At 33.1% G+C, this 23,913-nt stretch overlaps 1 protein-coding gene across 2 annotated transcripts; it reads left to right on the top strand.

The window, feature by feature from the left end:
- The first annotated feature begins 9,989 nt into the window (after positions 1–9,989).
- On the top strand, positions 9,990–18,515 carry LOC136208255 (protein NRT1/ PTR FAMILY 2.11-like). Of its 2 annotated transcripts, XM_065999055.1 has the most exons (5): positions 9,990–10,110; positions 15,725–16,281; positions 16,354–16,455; positions 16,567–16,619; positions 18,412–18,515. In XM_065999055.1, exons 1-5 carry the CDS (start codon positions 10,087–10,089, stop codon positions 18,444–18,446), a joined length of 771 nt encoding a protein of 256 aa, XP_065855127.1. In that variant the 5' UTR covers positions 9,990–10,086; the 3' UTR covers positions 18,447–18,515. The 2 variants fall into 2 exon arrangements, 1 of the variants encoding a protein (XP_065855127.1); XR_010677029.1 differs by lacking the exon at positions 18,412–18,515 and adding an exon at positions 18,065–18,393 and having other exon boundaries at positions 16,354–16,619.
- The last annotated feature ends 5,398 nt before the right edge of the window (positions 18,516–23,913 follow it).

Here is a 23,913-nt window from a genome sequence, read left to right as displayed (position 1 = left end):
GTTAGGTTTCACAATTCAACTTCCGCATCTAATTATCTGCAATCTTTCGTATAATGAGATTCACTTTTATGAAACTCACAATACAGGTTGTTATGTCTTCGGTCGGAAGTTTTTAGCTTCTGGGGATACTGAATGTGCTGCATGTTTGTTTCCACTCAGTAAAGGGTTTCTTTTTAGGAGTGTTTAAAGGAGTATAATTTCGATCTAGAGCCATGTTTGGAAGTGTATCATTCAAGTAGCGACTGTTATTAAAAAAAAGGTATAGGTTGTGTGGTGTGGTGTCGTGTGCTCAGGAAGGGAAACAACTTTTTGGAATGATCACTAGGTGGGAGATAATCCTCTTTGCCATGTGCTCCACTTTTCCCTTCTAGATAATGACCTTAATGAGTGTGTGGGCTCAGATTAGAGAGATTAAGGGGATTGGGATTGACCTTCCCATAAACAGTATCTCCCTCTCACTAGCTTCCTTCATCTTTCTTCAATGGTTATTTTTCCCAGATTCCGAGGATGAGGATAGTTGGGGTTAGGGGCTTGCTAACTCATGTTGCTTCACTATGGCTACGGTTACCATTTTCTTCAAGGGGCTCAATCGATTTTATCTTCTGGCTCGTCTTGGAAGAAGATTTGGAAGCACCTACTACGAAAAGAACCATAATATATGTATCTTGTTATGAAAAGAACCATAGTGAAGAACCAAAACGGTTATGTATCTGTATCTTGTTAAAATTTTGGATACAATTTTTTTTAAAACTGACAATTAATTTTAGTAAGAAAATCAAGAGGAAAAATTATGGTTAAAATCTTGGGAGAGGTTGAGATCATGAACAATTTCAAACCTCATTGAAAAAATATATGTTAGATAAAATAAAATTGATTGGTTCACACCACACCATGCACTGAACTCAATCTGACTGGATGGACGGACGAACGACACCCGTGTGTGGTGGTAAATGTGAAACAAGCTCCATGTAAGTATTCACCATTGCATAAAACTGGATACCCTTTGGGGCACACCCAAGTCTGCGAGGACATACTATATAAACCATTCTTTGATAAGTGTTTTATTTCCAATGTGAGATACATTCCACTCTTTTTTCTCTATAGACCATAAAGTGGGCTTAAAACACTAAACCTTTAATTAAAAAATTTACATACAGGCAAAGCCCAAAAAAGTGTATTTCCTTTAATATGGAGAGAGACGACTCGTGGCAAAGAGTGGAATGGGTTGTTGTCTTCTCAGTGGTGGCTGTGGAAATGGAGGTGTGTACGCATTTTTGTACCGTAAGTAGCCCCTCCCATGGATGTTATGAGCTTTCTTCAAGTGCAATTATCAATTTTAAGTAAACTTTTTATTGCGAATGTTTTCATCTCTCCTTGGATTAAGCGTGAGGTGCATATTGGTTAGAAAACTCATGTTACGGGGTGGATTAAGGTGAGTAGTGATGACACTGCAAGGAAAATCCAGCTCTCGCTTCAGCTGGGGTCTATTTCGTCATTCACATGACATGTGGTTAAGGGGGATTAATTTTGGGGTGTGCACTATAGTCCTTATCAAGCTTTGAGGTTGTTTTTTTGGGTTGGAGGTTGTGTGGAATAAGGGTGTCGGAAGGTGATTTTTTAAGGTTGATTTGCAGGTGCTTATTCGTTTGGTTAATAACAAGTTATTTGTTAGATATCGCTTTTATTGGATTTTTCAAGTCTCGTGAGTTGCTTCCTAAGGAGTAGGTGAATTTTGTTCATGTTTATTGTGAAGAAAACCGCACATTAGATTGAATGGGTAACTACACAGGACTTCTGCCTTTGGATCGTCACGAGTATGATGTGTCCGTGCAGACATTTAGGAGATTCTATTTAATAATTGGTGTGGTTCTAGTCTTCTTCAGGTGATTAGAACGTAGTTTTCTTTTGTTTTTGTTAGGGTCTACCCCACATGTGCAACGAGAAAAATAAATATCACTTTCATTATAAATACTCTAACTCAGTGCCATTATAGTAAAAATTCAAAATTATTTTATTTTTATAAATAAATATAATTTATTTAAAAATATAATTTTATTGTGTGAACAACAATAATTTATATTGTAATGTAAAAAAATAGTAGTTTATATTGTATTGTTTTGGCTTAATATATTAGGAGAATTGATTGGTTCAAAAATAGTAGTTTATTGAACTTGTATCAAATGATATGATTAACTTTTTAAGTTTATGCGGCATAATAAGATTGATTTTGGACCAATTAAAATGTAGACCAATTTAAGTAAGTTTAAAGGACAAATAGATCAATATAAGCAAATTTATGATGCTAATACATCACTCTAAATACATTAGGGTTGCCAATAAATCTTTTTTAGCAAATTCAGTGGACTAGACACTTTATAATAAATTCAAAAAACGAATCGATTTTTGAGCCAAATTCATGAACTAATGATGTATTAAGCCTATATGAGCGTAATATATCCCTAGCTCCTAAGTTCTCCAAAAACTGTAACTGGTCTCATGAACTTCAAAACATTACAACTAACCCTTCAACTTGCTTATTTGGAATAAATAATCCCTCAAATGTCATGTGGCAGCGCATTATTGAAACTTCAAAACGTTACAATTAACTCCCACACATTGCCATGTGACATTTGAGAGATTATTTGTTTTAAATAAATAAGTTGAGAGGATTAGCTGTAACGTTTTGAAGTTGAAAAGTCAGTTACAGTTTTTGGAGAGGGAAAATAACCCTTATCCATTTTTTATATATAATTTTCCAATAATTTGACTATTTAAACTTTTTTTTTTTTGAGAGGCTATTTAGACTTTTTGTTGGTATTAAAATAATTGTATGAAAATGATAGGATCTTACCTAATCTTTGTATTGTGTCTTACATTATAAGGAATATAAATTCAACTATTAAACTACTAAGTGAATATCTCCAATTATTTGTTTATAATTTATAAGTATATTGGAGGTCTACTCTGAATGGAAAAAATATCCTAAGTTGTCTAATATTTTGATATTAATAAAATCACCCTCTAATATTTTTTTTCCATACATTAGATATTTTTTATTTAATTTTTATTATAGTTGTAAATATCTAATTTAATTTTAAAAAAAGTTAATATTTTTATTTATATCTGAAATTGTATTTCCTACCATTTGAAATAAAAGTTTTTTTATATTCAAACCATATATAAAAAAATTATTTTTTACAAGCATAACATAAATAAATAACATTTTATTAACCAAATTTTATTTTAAAAGTTGATTTTATGATTATCACGGGATTAATGTAAAAAATCAAAGATTTAGATCCCGTTTGTTTGCCAAAAATATTGTATAGAAAAATATTTTCTTGATTTTCTGGTGTTTGTTTGCTTAGGAAAATAAGTAAGCGAAATTTTTTAGATTAGTCAACGGAAAAAATTATGAAGAATGTGAGGGAAATGTTTTACCCTTTTGAAAAAGTAAAATATTTTCCTAAACTTTTATAATCTTACTTTATTCCTTCATACCCATTTAAAAATCGTAATCGTCCACTACTTCTTTTCGTTTTTCGGTGTTGTAGCTTTTTTTTTAACCTTCGGTGTTATAGCTAAATACCGAAATATATTTTAGTTTTCAGCATAAAAATTTTACTTATCTAATATTTCTCGACAAAACAAACATCTTATATATTGAGATAAAAAATAAAAAAAATTAATCCACCTCTTTATTGGAAAAAAGTTTATACCACCAAAATTAAAATAATCCAAAATGCTTTTTTTTCTAGAGTTCTAATGTTAAATGGAGGATTCTCAATTCATATTTAATTAAAATAGTAAAGCTTTATTTTATACATAGCAAAATATGTAGGGTAATTAATTTATTAGTCCCTATATTTTGATAAAACACACTGTTTAGTCCCTGTATTTTTAAAAATACATAGTAAGGTCCCTAACCTTTTTCTCAGTGAACTGTTTAGTCCTTCTGTCTGTTTGTTAGATTTTTTTACCTTTTATGACTTCGGAAATAACTAAATTACCCTTTACTATTTACCTTCAAACTTCAGAAGAGGAAATCCAATTTAGAAGAAGAAGCTATTTGTATGGAGAACAAGAAAAAGAACATACCCAATGCTTACGTATTTGAACGATTAAGAAGAAAATAAAAAAGAAGAACACTCATAGTTGATTTCAGATGCATTATAGTTTAAAGGAAAGAAAAATAAAGGAAAAAAAAGAACGCAAATCCAAATTGACTAACAGAATCTTCATGAGAGTCTAACAACAGGGACTAAACAGTTCACCAAGAAAAACGTTAGGGACTAAACAGTTCACCGAGAAAAACGTTAGGAACTTTACCGTGTGTTTTTGAAAATGCAGGGACTAAACAGTGTGTTTTGTCAAAATATAGGGACTAATAAATTAATTACTCAAATATGTATGAAAGATTTTCTATTTGATATGAAAAATCGGATGTTTCTAATAATTTCTAACTAAAATATAGAATGATTAATTAAAATTAATTAATTCGTTGCATTTCTAACTAACAAATCTCCAATCATAATTCGAATCGATGCAACAAGTAATGGAATGTTAGTGGATTTATTTTTTATTTTTTATTTATAGCTTTATAGTGTATTTCTCTTACATGAATTAATGAAGATATAAGACAATAACAATAAGTGGACAAAAACAATATCACTTTTTTAATAAAATTATGAAAAATATAATAATAAAATCTCATACAAACAAACAAAATCTACATAAAAAAAACACACACTACATATTACAGAAAAAAAAGTGCAATAAAATAAACTTTAAAAAAATCATATATATTAAAATGACTATATATGTTAGTACAAATACAACTGCAATTTAAATTTCATCATTGAAATCTTTCGAGAAAAATGAATTTGTACTGATCCTATATAATTCATATAGATCTAATAATCTACGTCGCATATGTCATGAGTTGTAGAAATAAACTGTTTCTGGTCGTGCTAAACTCGGAAAGGAATCGAAGAAAAAAAATTACGGGTGACAAGCATAGATCAAAAGGAAAAAGAGATCCAATAAGAGATATGGATTTGAAACAAAGTAGAAAAACACAAATTACGAAAACACAAAAAATATGAGGATAAAAATTTGGATGAGAGGAGGAACAAGGAATACAAACTTCCTTATTCCTCCTTAAAAATAAAAGACGGTTTAGGTTTCTGATGATCAAGTCAATATCACTCTCAAGAATAGTGAAAGTAATGAAGGCTAGAGTTTTGAGTGTACCTGGAATTTTTCTTAAGCCCTTTGTTTATAGGTTGTTGAGGTCCATATTAAGGTTTTAGGACGTCACGTTCCTATTGGGAGGTTGTGTTATCTCAATAGAAGGTCTCCATGTGCATTACCTCTTCTTTGTCGCGTTTACACTAGAATTATTTTAGAGATTCCTAGAAAAGTAGTGCATGTGGTAACTTTCTATTATGATTTAGGTCATTAATTCCTGAATAAAAATGAAGTATTGAACTAATTAGGGTTATGAGGGAATTATAAAAAATAGGGCTCATGGAGCCCTCAAATGCATTTTACATACTCCGCCTAGTCTATTTACTTTATCCGTTCTTAAGAAAAATATTGACTAATGCATCGGAGAATACCCCGTCGGCCACTAACATCTCCCTTGTTTTACAGGAAGCAATCAGACTTAAAGGAAGATTCAGAGATCCAACCATTGGAGAGATCTATCATATTTATCAGTAAGTTTTTTTTTATCGGTTTTAGTTTGGATTTGTATAATATTTTATTTTATTTTATGTTTCTTTTGTATTTTTCCATCAATTGAATGATATAAATGTATTATTTGTAATTAGATTTTGTTAAGCAATTACTTGAGATAAAGGTGGAAATTTTCTCATTAACAATTATAAATCAGACAATTTGATTGCTCCATTTATTTATGATGAGTTTCAACGTGTTATCTTTCAAATGCAAGCGGATAAATACTTGGGGCCCGAATCCCGGTTTTTATCAACATTTTTAGGATGTGTTAGGTCAGGATATTTTCCAGGCTTGCTCTAGGTGGTTGCATAAATGAGAATTTCTAGCTAATTTGAATGACTTTATTATTGTGTTGATCCCGAAATGTGAAAATCCTGATAATATGAAAGCTCTCTAGCCTATTATGTTATGAATGTTTTATATAAGATTGTTCCTAAGGTGATGACTAATGTTTGAAGTCTAATCTCTTTGGTATTATCTTTGATAGTTAGTTTATGTTTGTGCCTAGTGGATCTAATGATTATTTTTTAGTCCATGCACCATATGGAGCATAAAAAAATAAGGGGAAATTGGGAAATGTTGTGCTAATTAACGATATCAGAGCTTATGATAAACTCGATTGAGTTTTTCTTAAAGCTTTTATGCTGGGTTTTCACAGTACATGTGTGGAAAATAAGGAAAAATCGGGAAATGTTGCGCTAAATAATAATATCAGAGCTTATGACAAAGTCGATTGAGTTTTTCTTAAAGCTTTTATGCAGAGAATGAGTTTTCACAGTAAATGTGTGGACTCGGTTATGTTATGTGTGACCACAGTCTCCTATATTGCTAATGTTAATAGTATTTTGGTGGGGGTGGTTACTCTTAGGAGCCATCTTTGTTAAGGGGAACCTTTATCCCAAATCCTGGTATGCGATGATGTGTTGGTAATAATGGTGAAACTATTTGAATTTGGAAGGACTATTGGCTTGTGAAGGATAATTGTTTCAAAGTTATGCATGTTGAGAATCATGGTAATATAATACCATTAATTCTACTCTTTTCGAGAGGATTTCAGATATGAGTAACCTTATTTCTCTTTTCCATACGAATGATGTGGCAGTTCTTTTGAACATGGTTCTATTCCATTCGAATTGTGATGATAGATTGATTTGGAGCTTTAGCAAAGATGACTAGTACAATGCTAAATCGGGCTATAAAAATTTGGAGGACCGGGTTCATGTGGTTGAGTGCTGAACTGGTTGGTACAAGCTTTAAAATTTGTGGCTTCCTCCTAAAATTAAATTCTTCCTTTAGAGACTTTGCTCTTTTTGCATCCGTCTGAATTTTTTCTTTTGAGGAATAAAAGAGTGGAAGTCGGAATTATTTGTCATATGTGCCTTATTGATGTAGAGCACAAATGACATTTATTCGTTGATTGCCCTTATGTAAGGAAATGTTAGGAGGTGGCTGGGTTATTTATCTGACGAATGTTTGGATAGATGTTATCACCATATTTCATAGAGTCTAGAGTTTAGCCATATTTATTTGATTTTTTAGCCTAAATACTCTGCTTTATAGTGTCTTCTGCCTCACATTGGTTTGATAAGTGTTTTGAGTCGTTTCAGGTACAATCGGGCATTAATCCGAGCAAAAAGGACAAAAAAGGACACAATAGCTCAACGAGCTACATGAGTAACTCGACGAGCTACTTCACTAGCATCTGTTAAGAGTCAAACAAGGATTCAGATTCAACCTTGGAAAAATCTTCAAAAAAAACGAGAGTAGCTCGGCGAGCTACAACAAAATAGAAAACCAAATCCTATCGAGACTCTACTTTGAGAAATCCAATCTGATCCAACTCCAATCACTCTCTTTCGGTCCTAAAAAGGCTACAAGACCTAATTGGACCAGAGGGCGACCATGAGCATTGTAAATAAGGGCTTTGTCTTTATAATCAGGAATGAATTTCTAGTTCTAGATTAGTATAGTGTACATTATAGTTTTGTTTTCACATACTTTGACTTATATTTCATTGATTACTATTTTCATTCCGTTAATAGTTTAGTTAAGCAAACTTTGACATTAATTTGTCTTCTTGCCTCTTATTCTCAAGTTTAGTTCGTCTAATTCAAGTTTTCTCTTCATCTACATTCTCTTCGTCTTTTATTCTTGAATTAATAAATCTAACTTGCTGAATATGAGTCCATCTTTAATCCATCCCATCATGCATTTTTGTGTCTTAACTCAGACATGAGCTAAAACACGTGGTGAACTGTGCTTAACGAGTACGGATCGTTAATGAACGTTTATAATGTGTTGTAGGACTTAACTAGAGAATCAACTAAAATAAATGCTTACCTCTATCTAAGAAACTTAATCGAGTAATTAGGTAGAGATGTTGAATTGTGAAACCTAACCAAGTGAACGAGACAACTTAGCATATTAGTTAATCCTATACCTTAATCGAATAGTGTGACTTCGTGGTCTAGGCTATGGCTTAGCCTTGGTTTTCATAGCGTCTAATGCCTTCAAACACAATTAAGGATTTTTCCTAACCAAGCGTCATCTTAATAGTGTTTGAAGTAGATTTAGTAGTTCTTAACCGGAATTATTATTTTCTAACAGAAAATCATCGTCTCGAGTTAACCTTTAAATTCACACAACATACACTAATTGATCCATAAGAATTAGCACATGGATCCTAAATCCTAGTTTTCCATTCATATGTTTAACAGATTAATTATTCACATGCTTTACTAGTTTAATTTCTTTATTAGTATAAAAACTCAAACTTAACTCATACCTTAGATATGTAGAATTCGAGTACGAATATGGCATTAGATACTAGTCTCTATGGGATCGATATTGTTCTTCGGAACTTTTACTACTTGATGCGATAGAGTTCATTTGATGTTAATTGATATATATGATTTAGTCCTATCAGTTTGCAATGTTGTGAGCAACAGTCGTTAGATGAAGTTTGTAAAAATTGCCATGATCACTTGGATTGTTTGGAGGCAGAGGAATAATGTCGTGTGGAATAGTCAGGTCCTTCCACCATTGTTGGATGTTTGACGGAGCTTTTGTTTTCTCTCTGGCTAAAGGAGCAACGAAAACAGGCAATCCCCTATGCGAACTGTCACTTTTGTCCAGCCTAGGCGGCTCCTTCCTCGGTCTAGCTTTGTGAAATGCAACCTAGATGCAACTTGTTGTGGAATTGAAAATTGAGGTGACTGGGGTGTTGTGTATCACACCCGACCCTAGACGACCTCAATCGGCATCGGGCGTCACTACACCATAGATGGTCTGTTGCAATTTAACATACATGTGTTGGCTGAAATCTGTTGCACTTTTTGTGAATTTTTTGGATCTTTTGCAACACAATTTATAAAATGTTGCAAATGGCATGTCATATTCACATAACACTATGATATTTTGGAACATTAATTACGAAGTGTTGCAAGAGATGTGTCAAAATTGAAACACTTTTTATGTAAATCATTTTCTTCATTCTAATAGATGTAAAATGACACTTTTTTGCATCTCTAGATTATTTTAATTTATAGAAAATAAAAATAGGTAAATTACACCATTGGCTACTGAAATTTATCAATTTTCACAGTAGCACCACTGAAGTTCAAAATGTAACATAAAAGCCACTGAATTTTATATTTTATTAAACCCGTGGCCACTAAACTTTAACTAATTTTTCAACATGGCCCTTAACAACCTCAAAATGAAAATATTTAAAAATTAAAGTTGTTCAGAACGACATTTACCATAAAACCACATTTTTTAATTTCCAAAATCACCATTTTTGGAGCTTTCTCTCTCTAAAGTCCAGTTTCTCTCCTAACCAAAAAAACACCTAATGGCCTCAAAATGAAAAGTTTCAAGAATTAAAGTTGTTTAGAATATCATTAATTCTTATAATCTTTGATTTTTAGGTCGTCAAAGGTCATTTTGAGACGTTGATTCAAGTTTAGTGGCCACAGATGTAACAAAGTGTAAAGTTCGATAATTTTTATGTTATATTTTGAAGTTCAGTGGTGATATTGTGAAAATTGGTAAGTTCAGTAGTCATGGGTGTATTTTATCCAAATAAGAATATTTTAAGGGGGAACACTTTGTACCTGTGAAATTGTGGAGGGAACAACTATTTTATTTCCCCCTAAAAACCTGGACTTGAAATTTTGATTTCCCCAAATCAAAACCTAAAAAATACAATCCTTAAATTTTTGCTTTCTCAAAGGTTCTCTCTTCTCTCTCGACGCTACTCTGTCATGGCTTGGCTTTGCTAAAATTGTACGGAGCTCTTTCCGGCCAGCCACTCCGTCCTTCTGTAGAGATCTTCCGTTACTCATGCCCTTCAATTCTTCCGTCGAGGTAAGCATCGATCTCTTCCTTTTGTGATGGTTATTTCCCTGCTCGTCAAAAAGCATGAAGTTTTCAACATGCCTGTTTTAATCACTTGGTGTTTGTAATGGTTAATACTTGGGAAGGCTTGATTCTTATATATTTATCTGTGATATAAAGCTTGGTGTGGGTATTGTTTTGTTTTCTCTGTGATTTTGGAAACTTTTTCTATTTTTTATGGGTTGAAACCTGCCTGTTTTAATCACTTAAGCATGAGATTTTTTTAATTTTTCACCTTGAAAATTATACAGTGAATGTAGTATTGAAGCATTTTCACACAAAGAAACTTAACCTACGAATTCCAACAAGAAGAAGAAACTGACCGCCATGAAGAAAAATGATTAAGAAGTAGTTACTTTGAGATTTTCCATATGAAATGTAGGAGTGATGATTTTCCTATGGAGAAGCCATTTAGGACCTTTAATCTTCTCATAGAAATGAGAGTTAGTAGTAAAAAATTCTCTAATAAGATCTGGGTCAGAGACGGCCAGTCGAACTGTAGGTCTGAACCAAACAAGAAAGGGTGCACCTGTTGCACCGAATAGGAATAGGAAGATTAGGAAGGTCCTCAAATAGCATGTATGGAGTAGGAGCTCCTACATGCCAATTTCATTATCAGAATACTAAGTCCCTCAACTGGAGCTCTTATTCAATCAAGTGCAATGACACGTAATTCTGTTTTTTTATTTAAAAAAGAAAATGATAATCTGGGTTTAAGGAAAGAGTAGAGTAGAAATGAAAGAGGAAGAGTCCAAAGTGAGAAGTTGAACATCAAGCATCCAACAACAACAGAAAAAGGGTGAAAAGTAGTAAAAAGAAGTACCTGAACTCAGAAAACAAGCCTTTTAAAAGTGAAATTAATAATTGAAAGAGAGGAGAAGAGAATACCATAAATTTTCTTCCAATGATGGTAGAAAGAAAGAACACGAGGAAGGATGTTGTAGGAGAAAGGCATATGTTGAGAAGAAGCCTTTAACATCATATCGACTAATTCTTTTGGTTTTTCCTTTTTTTTCTTGTTATGGCTGCCTCAGCTATCTTCTTGTCTGATTATCCATAGTTGTGGACCTTTTGTTCTACTTCTGTACCTAATTTAATCTGAAGGTTAGTTTATTCCATTTTATACAATTATTGTTTGATTCCTTTGTAATTTTTCTTCTACCTTTGTTTTAGTCTTTTTGTGACTTTTTGAGGTTGAAAGGTATTCTTTTTCTTTCTGTTTCTAATCCTATATCAGCTTTGAGTTTGATTTTGATTTTGTGCTTGATAAGATTTTTTAGAAAAATTTGGTGTGTAGATTTCTAATGTAAGAGAACATGACAACAACAACAACAAAGCCTTAGTCCCGAAATGATTCGGGGTCGGCTAACATGAACCATCATATAAAACCGTGAAAATCAAGTCGTGTCAGCGACACAGATTCGCTCCCTCCACTCCGTCCTATCCACTACCATATTTTCCTCAATTCCCAATAAACTCATATCACTCTCGATCACCCTCCTCCAAGTTTGCTTAGGTCTTCCCCTACCCCTCACCACTACATCCCTTTGCCACTCTTCGGTTCTCCTAACCGGCGCATCAAGCGCTCTACGTCTCACATGGCCAAACCACCTTAGTCGGTTTTCTCTCATTTTATTCTCAATAGATGTGACCCTTACTTTTGTCCTAATTATTTCATTACGCACCCGGTCCTTTCTCGTGTGACCACACATCCATCTCAACATACGCATCTCCGCCACCGACATCTTATGGATGTGGCAGTGTTTCACTGCCCAACACTCCGTACCATATAACAATGCTGGTCTAATTGCCGTCCGGTAGAATTTTTCCTTCAATCTATTAGGCATGCCGGGATCACAAAGGAAACCCGTAGCACTCTTCCACTTCAACCAACCAGCTTTAATCCTATGAGCAACATCTCCATCTACTTCTCCATCCGTATGGATAATAGATCCTAAATACCGGAAGCAATCCGAGGCCTGAACAACTCTCCCATCTAGGGTGATTGTCCCTGCCTCCCTACTCCTACGGCCGCTAAACTTACACTCCAAATATTCTGTCTTACTTCGACTCAACTTAAAGCCTCTAGATTCTAAAGTTTGCCTCTATAGTTCCAACTTCATCTCCACTCCTTCTTTCGTCTCATCAACCAACACAATATCATCTGCAAACAGCATGCACCATGGTATACCATCTTGAAGTGAACTTGTTAGTTCATCCATAACGATGGTAAAAAGAAATGGGCTTAGTGCGGAACCTTGATGCACTCCAATCGTAATAGGAAACTTTTCAGTCTTCCCAACACTAGTACGTACACTCGTGCATACTCCCTCATACATGTCCTTTATGATGTCAATATATTTCAGTGAAATGCCTTTCCTTATCAAGGCCCACCAAAGTACTTCCCTTGGTACCTTATCATATGCTTTCTCCAAGTCAATGAAAACCATATGCAAGTCTTTCTTCTTATTTCGATAGTGCTCCATTAATTGTCTCATTAGATGGATGGCTTCCATAGTTGATCTTCCCGGTATAAAGCCAAACTGGTTTTCCGAGATCTTCACCGTCCTCCTTAGCCTTTGTTCAATCACTCGCTCTCAAAGTTTCATAGTGTGACTCATTAATTTGATTCCCCGATAGTTGGCACAATCTTGGACATCGCCTTTGTTCTTATACAAAGGGATTAAGGTACTTTTCCTCCATTCTGATGGCATCTTATTGTTTCTCCAAATTTTGTTGAAGAACGTCGTCAACCATTCGATTCCTCTTTCTCCCAAACATCTCCAAATCTCAATAGGGATGCCATCAGGTCCTACTGCTTTCTTCAACTTCATCTTACTTAATGTCATTTTGACTTCACCCTTTTGAATTCTGCGCATGCATTCATGATTTATCATATCGTGATGGATACTTATATCTCCAACATCTTGTTGGCGATCTCCATTAAATAAGTCATCAAAATAGGATCTCCATCGTTCCTTGATATCCTTATCTCCAACTAGGACTTTCTGGTCCACATCCTTCACACATTTAACTTTTCCGAGATCTCGCGTCTTCTTATCTCTCATCCGAGCAATTCTATATATGTCTCTTTCCCCTTCTTTCGTATCCAATCTTGTATACAGATCCCGATTCACCTTTGCTCTAGCATCTCGTATGACCTTCTTTACTTCCCTTTTAGCCTCTTTGTATTTTTCGTAGTTCTCGTCACTCCTACATTTCCCCAATAGTTTATAGGATTCTCTCTTACTCTTTACTGCTTGTCGTACTTCTTCTGTCCACCAAGATGTGTCCTTACCCGGTGGCATGCTACCTTTAGATTCCCCTAGAACTTCCTTCGCTACTTCCCTTATACTATGCTCCATCTTATTCCATATCGAATCTATATCTGAATCCATATTGCAAGTCCAAATATCTTTTTTGGTCATCTCATCCACAAATTTTTGTTGATTCTCCCCTTGCAATTTCCACCACTTAATCTTAGTCTCTACTTGAGGTGTTTGTTTTCTTATACATTTCCTACTTCGAAAATCTAGCACCACTACTCTATGTTGGGTTGTCGTACTCTCACCAGGGATCACCTTATAATCAATATAACTCTTTCTCCAAGCACTCCTTACTAAGAAGAAGTCAATTTGGCTCGCATTACCGCCACTCCGATAAGTCACTAAGTGGGATGTTCTCTTCATAAACCATGTGTTCATGATACTCAAGTCATAGGCTGATGCGAATTCCAAAATATCATTTCCTGCTTCATTCTTATCTCCAAAACCATACCCTCCATGAACACTCTCAAACCCATCTCGCCTAGAACCCAAGTGTCCATTGAGATCACCCCCTAGTGCCATTTTTTCATCCCTAGGAACCTGTTGCACCACTTCCTCTAAGTCATCCCAAAAAGCTTGTCTTATAGACACATCTAATCCTATTTGTGGCGCATATGCACTAATGACATTCACAACCTCATCCCCTATCACTAGCTTAACACTCATAATTCTATCGCTCTTCCTAGACACCGCTACTACCTCATCAATATACTCCCTATCAATAAGAATACCTACTCCATTTCTACCCTTATCCTTTCCTGAGTACCAAAGCTTATAACCCCAAGGAGCTATCTCTCTAGCCTTGGCTCCAACCCACTTGGTTTCTTGTAGGCATAATATATTTATTCTCCTCCTCTTCATAACATCTACAATTTCAGCTAATCTTCCTGTCAAAGAACCTATGTTTCATGTCCCAAAGCGTAACCTACTACCCTTACCCCTACCCCTGCCATTACCGTGGACTAGCTTATTTACCCGCAACCCTTGCATATTTGACACCACCCCCGGGTCCTGGGGTGGCGCGCCGCTTCGGGGCGACGACCTAGCAACCCTTGCACATTTATCACTACACCCGGGTCTAGGAAGTGCAGCGCGTCGCTGAGTAGGGAACGCCCCAACGGTATTTATATTATGGTTAATGTCATAAGATGTGGCTAAGTTTTACGCTGGCCGCCACAAACCTACCGCAACCCTCCTCCTTTGTCCGGGCTTGGGACCGGCTGTAAAGGCCACCAAGTGACCCTCACATTGAATTGATTTTTGGTTAATAGTTATGTTGTTACTTCAATTTTAAGAGCTGTGTAACTGGTCTAACTTTTGATATAATCTACTCAATCGTTAGTAATAATTCGTAGAGACAACTGCTTGCTTGAAGTGATTTATTTATGCAAAATATTCATTGAACAACGTCAATGCTCTTGTAAGGATAAGGTTTCAATTTGTGGCTAATGTTTTTAGAGAAGAACCGATATACTTTACTTAAGAAATGCTAAAGTTTCATTCTAGATTCATACAAGCAAACATTGAGTAATTTTGTTAAAATGGTTCTTAAAATTGGCTGACATGGTCAGTTTTGATCACATCTAAGTTTAGGTATGAATGCAATCCTGAAATTGTCAATATTTGATAAATTAACTCAAATATAATCAGTTTTAATACCTAAAGTTTTGTCAAATTTGGACTATTTATCAAATATTACCCACTTTGGACCTGACTTAATATCTAATTAACTTGGATTTGGCCTAAATCAATCCTATCCGTCAACTTCAGGAGCTATTTGGACTCCTAGTTGAATTTCAGATCCAGATAACAGAACTCGTAAAATGAGATTCTTACTTGGGCTCAAAGGAAGAGGCAGGGACATGTGTGTCGACGTACCCCAGCCTTCTGAAACATCCCTTACAAGGGATGGTTCTGCCCCTACTCATCCCTCTATTGCATCCCAATAGATAAAGAGTTGTGCATTTTTTTCTTTTCTTTTTTATCCAACCCAGGCCAAACAGCTTGGTTTTGATCTGAGTAAGGAAAAAAGAAAATAAAGTTCACCTGGATTGAGTTTATGTTCAAACGATCAAAAGCTGATTCTGCTAGTGTATGGACTCAAAATTGCTCTATCTTGAAAACATTAAAGATAAAAATTTATCATTACCTTATTGGCATATCTGTGCTTTCTAAAAAGGTTAGGTACAAATTCGGACTTTATCCATATCATACTAGATATTGCTGTCATCTAACTTGATGGTGTAATTTTTGTGAAGGGATTGCTTGCAATTGACTTAACAGCAGCAATCTCTAAGCTGCACCCTCCCCATTGTGCAAAAGACAGCCCAATTTGCCAAGGGCCAACCCCAGGTCAACTTGCATTTCTAATGGCAGCATTTGGGCTAATGATAATAGGAGCTGGTGGAGTTCGCCCATGTAATCTAGCATTTGGTACTGACCAATTTAACCCAACAACAGAATCTGGAAAGAGGGGTATAAACAGCTTTTTCAATTGGTACTTCTTCACTTTCACATTTGCTCAGATGATATCTTTGACACTTATTGTCTATGTTCAATCCAATGTTAGCTGGGCTATTGGTTTAACAATTCCAGCAATCTTAATGTTCATTGCTTGCTTAGTTTTCTTCATGGGTTCCAAAATATATGTCAAAGTGAAAGCCACTGGCAGTCCAATGACTAGTGTAGCACAGGTTATATCTGTTGCTATCAAAAAAAGGCGGTTGAAACCCGTGGATCAACCCCTGCTCACCTTTTTCAATCACATTCCTCTTAACTCTATCAATGCCAAACTTCCTTACACATATCAGTTCAGGTAAAAAATTTCATGTTCCTATTTATATATGTTAGTACCTGATTCTGACGGTTTCGGTTTAATTCATTACAGATTCCTAGATAAAGCAGCAATTAAGACTGATGAGGATGAAACAAATCCGTGGAAACTTTGCAGTATGCAGCAGGTGGAAGAAGTGAAATGCCTAATGAAAAAGTGCAGGGACTAACTATGAAAAAATTGAAATTTAGAACTAATCAATTGAGCCACATGTCTTAACCATTCCTGTCTTTATAGCATTACTAATCAATTGTTTATTTGGTTTAGGCAACCGAACAGCGAAATGAGGATCCCGGAAAGCTCGAGTAGCAGCTTACAAGGTCTGAACCATTCCTGTCTATATAGCATCATTAACTTTATTCCCTTGTCGTTTTTGTTCTTGTTTGTTAGGAATTTCATATTTTTAATAAACTGCATATTATTTTCATGTGCCTTAAATTATATAATTTTACCATTAAGTTAAGCTAATTTTAGCCTTAATGAAAAAAGCCCCCTTTATCTTTTAAATTTTGATGCATATGAAATATCAGAACTCCAGTTTATTAATAGTTTAATCTGTTGAATTAAGAGCAGCAACTCTACAACCACTTGTTCCCCACCTTTATTCACAATCATGGAGTATACCGCGATTTGCGATGTCATTTGGCTCCCAATTAGGATGAAAAAGGTGTTTAATTCTTATGGGATAAGGTACCAAAATAGGCCTAAGGTTTTTGGGGAAGTACCAATTTAGGCTCAACGTTCAAAATAGCACCAATATAGGCTTAACGTTTACAACATAATATCAATTTAGGCTTAACGTTTACAATATAGCATCAATTTAGGCCTCACGTACAAAATAGCACCAATATAGGCTTAACGTTTACAAAATAATACGAATTTAAGCTTAACGTTTTACAAAATATATACAATTTAAGCTAAACGTCACAATTAAATAATTGTATTATAATAAATAAGAATATAAAACTAAATAAAAAGATAACATATAAAGTTAATAGGGAAAGAATATAATATGATTAATTTAATTATTACGTTTAGCTTAAATTGTATATATTTTGTAAAACGTTAATCTTAAATTCGTATTATTTTGTAAACGTTAAGCATATATTGGTGCTATTTTGCACGTGAGGCCTAAATTGATGCTATATTGTAAACGTTAAGCCTAAATTGATATTATGTTGTAAACGTTAAGCCTATATTGGTGCTATTTTGAATGTTGAGTCTAAATTGGTACTTCCCCAAAAACCTTAAACCTATTTTGGTACCTTATCCCATTCTTTATTAGTTTAAGTATGAACACCACACAATATTCCATTGAAATCCTGCACTGTTATAATGTACTTTACTTTTTTGTTAAAGTTGCAAAATCAGATATTTTTGAGCTTACCACTATCATTATTCTAATTCTATCCTTTATAATGTACTCCAACTCCATGTTTTATCAAGAAATATGCTTTAAGGAGATAATCTATAAAAATAAGCAAGTTTTCATTTTTTTTAGATTAGAGAAGCCTGACCCGAAACATAAGGTTTTGGTTTCTAAGAGTACTTTCTATTATAATGAGAAAGTACTTTCTATTATACATCAAGAGTTAACTATCACATTTTTCATGCTTATAGTAATGAGATTATTTTCTATTAGAATTCATGTGGATCTGTTTTTCATTCTGTCACACTAACGAAGAAGAATCTTTCATTTCTATGTTAGAATTTCACCCCTCTTTAATTTATGATTTTTGCTTGTATTATTGGATCAATGATGCAGTCATGAATGATCAAGATAAGATGTGGTTAGAACTGCCAAAGAGTGATGAATATCTCAATGGGGTGAATGCTTTTCTAGGAAATTCATTTGCCAATTTTGCCCTAGGGAACGAAGTGCGGTGCCCTTGTAAAAAATGTCATAATCGTCAATGGCATTGTCAAAATGTTATCTACGATCATCTCATTTGCAATGGTCATTCTCCAATGTATGTCGAATGGATTTATGGTGTTTCATGTCCAAATTTAAAAAACAATATTGTTGGGATGGATTGTGAAACAAGTATGGGTTTTGGAGATGATCTTGATGCAATGTTGCATGCTACTTATCAGAATGTGGTAAATTGTTAGGAAACAAATGCAAGGAGAAATGGAGGAGAAAGTGATTCAAATTGAAGCACCAACGGAGGAGAAAGTGATTCAAATTGAGGGAGCAATGGAGGAGAAAATAAAACAAGAAGGGCATCAAAAAGTGAGGAAGGGCTTGACATTGATCATAAACAAATTGGTAGAAGTTAATCTCAATCTCAACATTGATATTAAGGAAATATGTGGTGGCATTTCAAATGAAAATGAGAATGTCTAGTTTGAAGAATAGGTTACATTGTGACTTTATTATACTCTTTTATTATTTGTTTTGGATCATTTGAGAATTTTAAATTCTATTGTCAACATATTGACCTATTATGGATTTATAATTGCAATTAAGGATTTGTTCTGCTATTATTTAAACTAGATTTTTTTTTAGTGTTGCACGTGTTAAATATTATATTGCATATATTAAGGTGTTACATCAAAAACTGTTAAATTTATAAAAAAAAAGTGTTGCTATGAACATAATATGAAATAGTTGCTTGAAACAAAAAAAATGTTAAATTAAAAAGTGTTAAATTAAAAAATGTTGCAAATTGTAAATGAAAGAGTTGCTTAAAACAAAAAATGTTAAATTTAAAAGTATTGCAATACCACATAAAAAGGGTTGCATCTAAAAAACAATGTTGCATAAAAATCTATTGCAAGAAAGTTTGAAAAGTGTTGCTTATAATTTTATTCGATAATTGTGTTACCTATTATATCGTTTAGGCAACACTTTCATTTCAGTTGCCATTAGGTAAGAATGTGTTGCCAAAGATACGAGTAGCAACACTTGTACTGATGTTGCTAAAAATGTGACAACATGTTGCTAAACACCTCCTTGGCAACAAGTGAAAAAGCAACACCTTTTTTTGGAAAATCATGTTGCCTAAACATGTTTAGCAACACTATAACGACTTTAGCCAACACTTGTTCGGTGTTGCAACAGACCATCTATGGTGTAGTGCGTGAAATAGAAAGATCATAATCAACACTTAGGAGTCTCCAATTTATCCCAATATCATAATATCATATTATATGACAATTGAAATACCAAAGTTCTAACCACAATTCTAACAATAAGCAGCCAACTTCCAAACCATACCTAAACGGTCGGTAACCTTCTCTATATCCTGTCCTTTCTCACCTAAAAACATTAAAACATTTAAAAACGTGAGACAAAAATCTCAGTAAGAAACTATCAGCTATAAAAACCCAACTTTACTTAACATAGCTACATATATACATTTGTAAAGGGATTTAATCAAAACCTTATAAAATATACTCAAACTTAAGTTTATAAGATAGTCATCAAAACCTTATAAAATATTCTCAAAACTTAAGTTCATAAAATAAAATTTGTGTATGTGTATCCATCCTCGAATTCCACCCGTGTAGATCATAATTTTTACAAAATTCCTGCATAACCTTAAAATATCAATTTCTGAAACTTCTTTGATTAGATATATATCTATATACATAAACCTCAAAATATAGTTGATAGTTACTTACCTTAGCTACTAATTGACCCGATGGATTCTTCTCTAACTTCTATCTAAGACGTTTTTCCTCCAAACGCTTCCGAAACTCAAAAACTCTTTGGTTAGGACTTAGATCTATGCATAAAGATACTATGTTTTAAATTTCAAGTGATTCGGACGATCGAATCTCTGTAAATCAAAGAAACGGTGAAGAACGGTTGAGAGAAAACTGATGAAAAATATAAAAAGAAAAGAAAAAAAAAGGAAAGAAGGTGATGATCCTAATTCCCAACCCAACCTCTTCGCAGATATATATCCAAATCTGATAAATATCCAGTTTGGTCCTCCATCTTTATATATTCTTTTAAAAATTATTCTAAACTTTTAATTTACACATAAAAACATCAAATTAACTCCAAACTTTTCTCATAGCACCAAATTAACTTCACACACCTAATAATTATAATATATACTAATATCAAAATACAAATTTTAGAAATTTAAACACGGACGTGACATTGTGCTTCACCCTGAAGATAGGAGTTTCGTTGCTATTCAGAGCTTAGTTTGGTTGGGTGTGTGGGAATCCATAATTGCGGAAACTATGGCTCTGAGGAACAATATCTATTGGATTATAGGCAATGTTATTTTAGAAATGGATGCTAAAGTGGTTGTTGACAATTTTCATTTCAAGAACCAAGAATTTTTTGAGTTTCGGAGATTAATTCAAAATTGTCAAGAGCTTATCCAACATTGTTCGGACATCCGTTTTATTTTAGATTAGCGAATATGGTTGCTCATAGTGTTGCGAGAAGTGACCTCTCTCATATTAATCCCTTTATTTTTATTTGCTATCCGTGCTTGGTTGCTTGATGTATTTTCTAAGTATCCTAATGCTTCTTGATTAATATATCTTTTGTCTAAAAAAAACATTTATAAATCAGCATTAACATTAAAAAAAAAAAAAAGTTAAGGTGCAAAAATACCATTAACGTTTTGGGTCAGGAGTAATTTTACCCCTAACGTCTAAAATAGTACAATTTTACCCCTAACGTTGGAAGCCAAGAATAATTTTACCCCTAACGTTGATAAATTGGGTCAATTTGAGAAATAATTCATCAAACTGTCTTCTCGATCATGAATCTTGTCATCTACACTTCACACGTGCATCATTTTATCAGTAACAAATCACAAACATATGTTGAGATGTGAAAAAAAAATATATTGACTTTTGTACGACTTAGACAAAAAATTCACCGAATTTATAAATATTAATATCCAATTCTATTATTAAATTACAATAAATATGAAATGATTTTTTTAGAATAAATTGATATGTAATTTATGCAAAATAAGAAACAAAAATATCCGTGTTTTATAATAATGTCTGAAATTGACCCAAATTATCAACGTTGGGGTAAAATTGCTCTTGGCTTCTAACATTAGCGGTAAAATTACATCATTTGAGCCATTACGGATAAAATTGTATGATTTTAGACGTTAGGACTAAAATTACTCCTGACCCAAAATATTAGGGTATTTTTACACCTTAAAAAAAACAGCTGGACCTTCATCCATTTCCAAACATTTCTTCTTTTTGGAGACAATATCCATTTCTAGAATATGAACTTTCCAAATTATATAAAATTAGACTAAAGTCTAAATCCTGCTCCTATTTCACATCATCACGATAAAGTCTCACTAATAATGTTTTGTTTTGGTAATACAATAATGGAATCTTATCCAATTAAATTATGGGGAAAAAAGGCATAATCAGAATCTTGATTTTTTTTAGTTGACATCGAGTCATCACCTTTGATTCAATCAATTATTTATACGTTGGAGACCAAAAAAATAAAAGTTTAAAATTAATTCAAGGCCTAATGCTTCTCTAGCCCCTTTAACTTGTCTAAATTGGTCATTTTACCCCCTTAACTCATCGAATGTCCTATTTACCCTCTTAACTCCATAAAAGTGGTATTTCTCACCCCCTCAACTTGTCCATTTATCCCTCCAACTCATAGAATGTTCTATTTACCCCCTTAACTTCATAAAAGTGGTATGTTTCACCCCTTACAATCCGTTATCGAAGCCTAAATTGATAACTTTTTTAAACGTTAAACCTATATTTATGCTATTTTGTAAGTGAAACCTAAATTGATATTTCTTCAAAAATCATAGATCTATTTTGGTATATTATCCCTACATATAATGTATTTAACTTCTTTATATTAATGTTCTTGTTATTTGTATTTTTTATTCGTTCTTTCTCTTTTCAACTTTTTTTACTACTATAAAAGGATACGAAATACCATTTTTATGGAGTTAAGAAAGTAAATAGGAACATAAGTGGTGAGAAATACCACTTTTATAGAGTTAAGGTGGTAAATAAGATATTCAATGAGTTGAGAAGGGGTAAAATGACAAATTTGGACAAGTTAAGAGGGTGAGAAATAGCATTTTTATGGAGTTAAGGGTGTAAATAGGACATTCGATGAGTTGGAAGGGTAAAATGACCAATTTGGACAAGTTAAGGGCGCTGGAGAAGCATTAAGCCTTAATTCAATTAGTTAGTTCGAACATGTCAAATACATTTTTAATGGATGACCTCTCTATTAAAAAATCTATTGAAATCTCATTCGAAATCTGATTTAAGTTTTTAACCACTAATTTAAATTTTAAATTCAATTGAAAAGTGAATAATATATTTGAAATTTATACTCCGTTCCACAATAAAGGTTTTTTTTAAAGATTTTTTTTTTTGTTGGTGTATAATACTTAATGTTTTGATACAATCCATATCCATTAATTGATTTTTATCAAAATATACCTCTATTCACATTACTTTTTTATTTTAAAAATAGATAAAAATTAATATAAAAGTAACAAAACCTTTTAATTAAAATTAATTAAATATCTTAATTCTTATATTTTAACTTTAAAAAAAACATTTATAGTGAAACAGAGGACTATAAATAATGATACACTTTTAACCACAAAATTATCAAATAAGATTAATTTTACCTCTATCTAACAAAAAAAAAAATTAAACAAATTAAATTGGCATTTATTCGACAGCCACATCAAATTTTTCAAAAAAATTTGTTAATAAACTAGAGCAGTTTCTTGCATTTTCATAGAATGTTTATGACTATTTAGACATTTTTTTATCAATAATTTTGATATTTAAAAAAATTGATGTGACAAATAAATAACGAGTCAAGTAATAATTAAAAATTCCATTTGATTTTTTTGTTACATAAGGTAAAATTAATCTTGTTAGGTTAAATCCACACTTTGTGTTTGTGTGTTATGGAATACTACACCGTTTCTTATGTTATGATAAATCCACACTTCCCAAAAAAAAAACGACAGGACAAATTTAACCATTATCCCTTCATAAAATGAGGTTAATATAAGTTCCTATGTCCCTGAGATCCTTATTCCATTTATTAAATTCTAAATAACATTTCCTACTGTAAAATTTAAAAAACTGCCCTCTAATTGTATTAGACAAATATTAATATACTAGATACAAAAAAACAATGCATCAATAGAATAAAACTAATTAAAAATTATTCAAACATAAAAATAAACACTTAAAAATGCATATGAACTACATGGAGACGGAGAGATCCTCATACCCGCCTCTATATATATATATATATATATTAAAATCCGCATTCCCACCCTATTGTGTTCCCACTGTAAAATCCTATCGGGGACGGATAGTCCCCACCCAATTTACAACCCTAGAATACAGTCATAATTATCCAAATTACAACCTTAGAATACAATCAAAATATTTACAGTATAGTATAGACGGGTACATAACAAAATCAAACCATATTTCTACTTCATTTGATAATTTCAATATTTTCATTTCTCAACAACAATGCCTTGCACGTTTGTAGAAAAAAAAAAAAAAAAAAGTAAGACTTACTTTGTCAAAAACAAAGTAAGCATAGCCTAACCCTAAAATACAAAATAAGAAAAGAAAATGACCAAAAGTTAAGTC

Source organism: Euphorbia lathyris, chromosome 10 (genome assembly GCF_963576675.1).
Source record: "Euphorbia lathyris chromosome 10, ddEupLath1.1, whole genome shotgun sequence".
NCBI lineage: Eukaryota > Viridiplantae > Streptophyta > Magnoliopsida > Malpighiales > Euphorbiaceae > Euphorbia > Euphorbia lathyris.
This window is presented reverse-complemented; position numbering and strand designations above follow the sequence as displayed.

Excerpts from the sequence above, each read along its gene's own strand:
- LOC136208255 (XM_065999055.1), top strand. The coding sequence starts at position 10,087 with ATGCCCTTCAATTCTTCCGTCGAG. Across the intron at positions 10,111-15,724 it reads CCTTCAATTCTTCCGTCGAG|GGATTGCTTGCAATTGACTT; the intron begins GTAAGCATCGAT and ends ATTTTTGTGAAG. Across the intron at positions 16,620-18,411 it reads CTCGAGTAGCAGCTTACAAG|GAAACAAATGCAAGGAGAAA; the intron begins GTCTGAACCATT and ends GTAAATTGTTAG.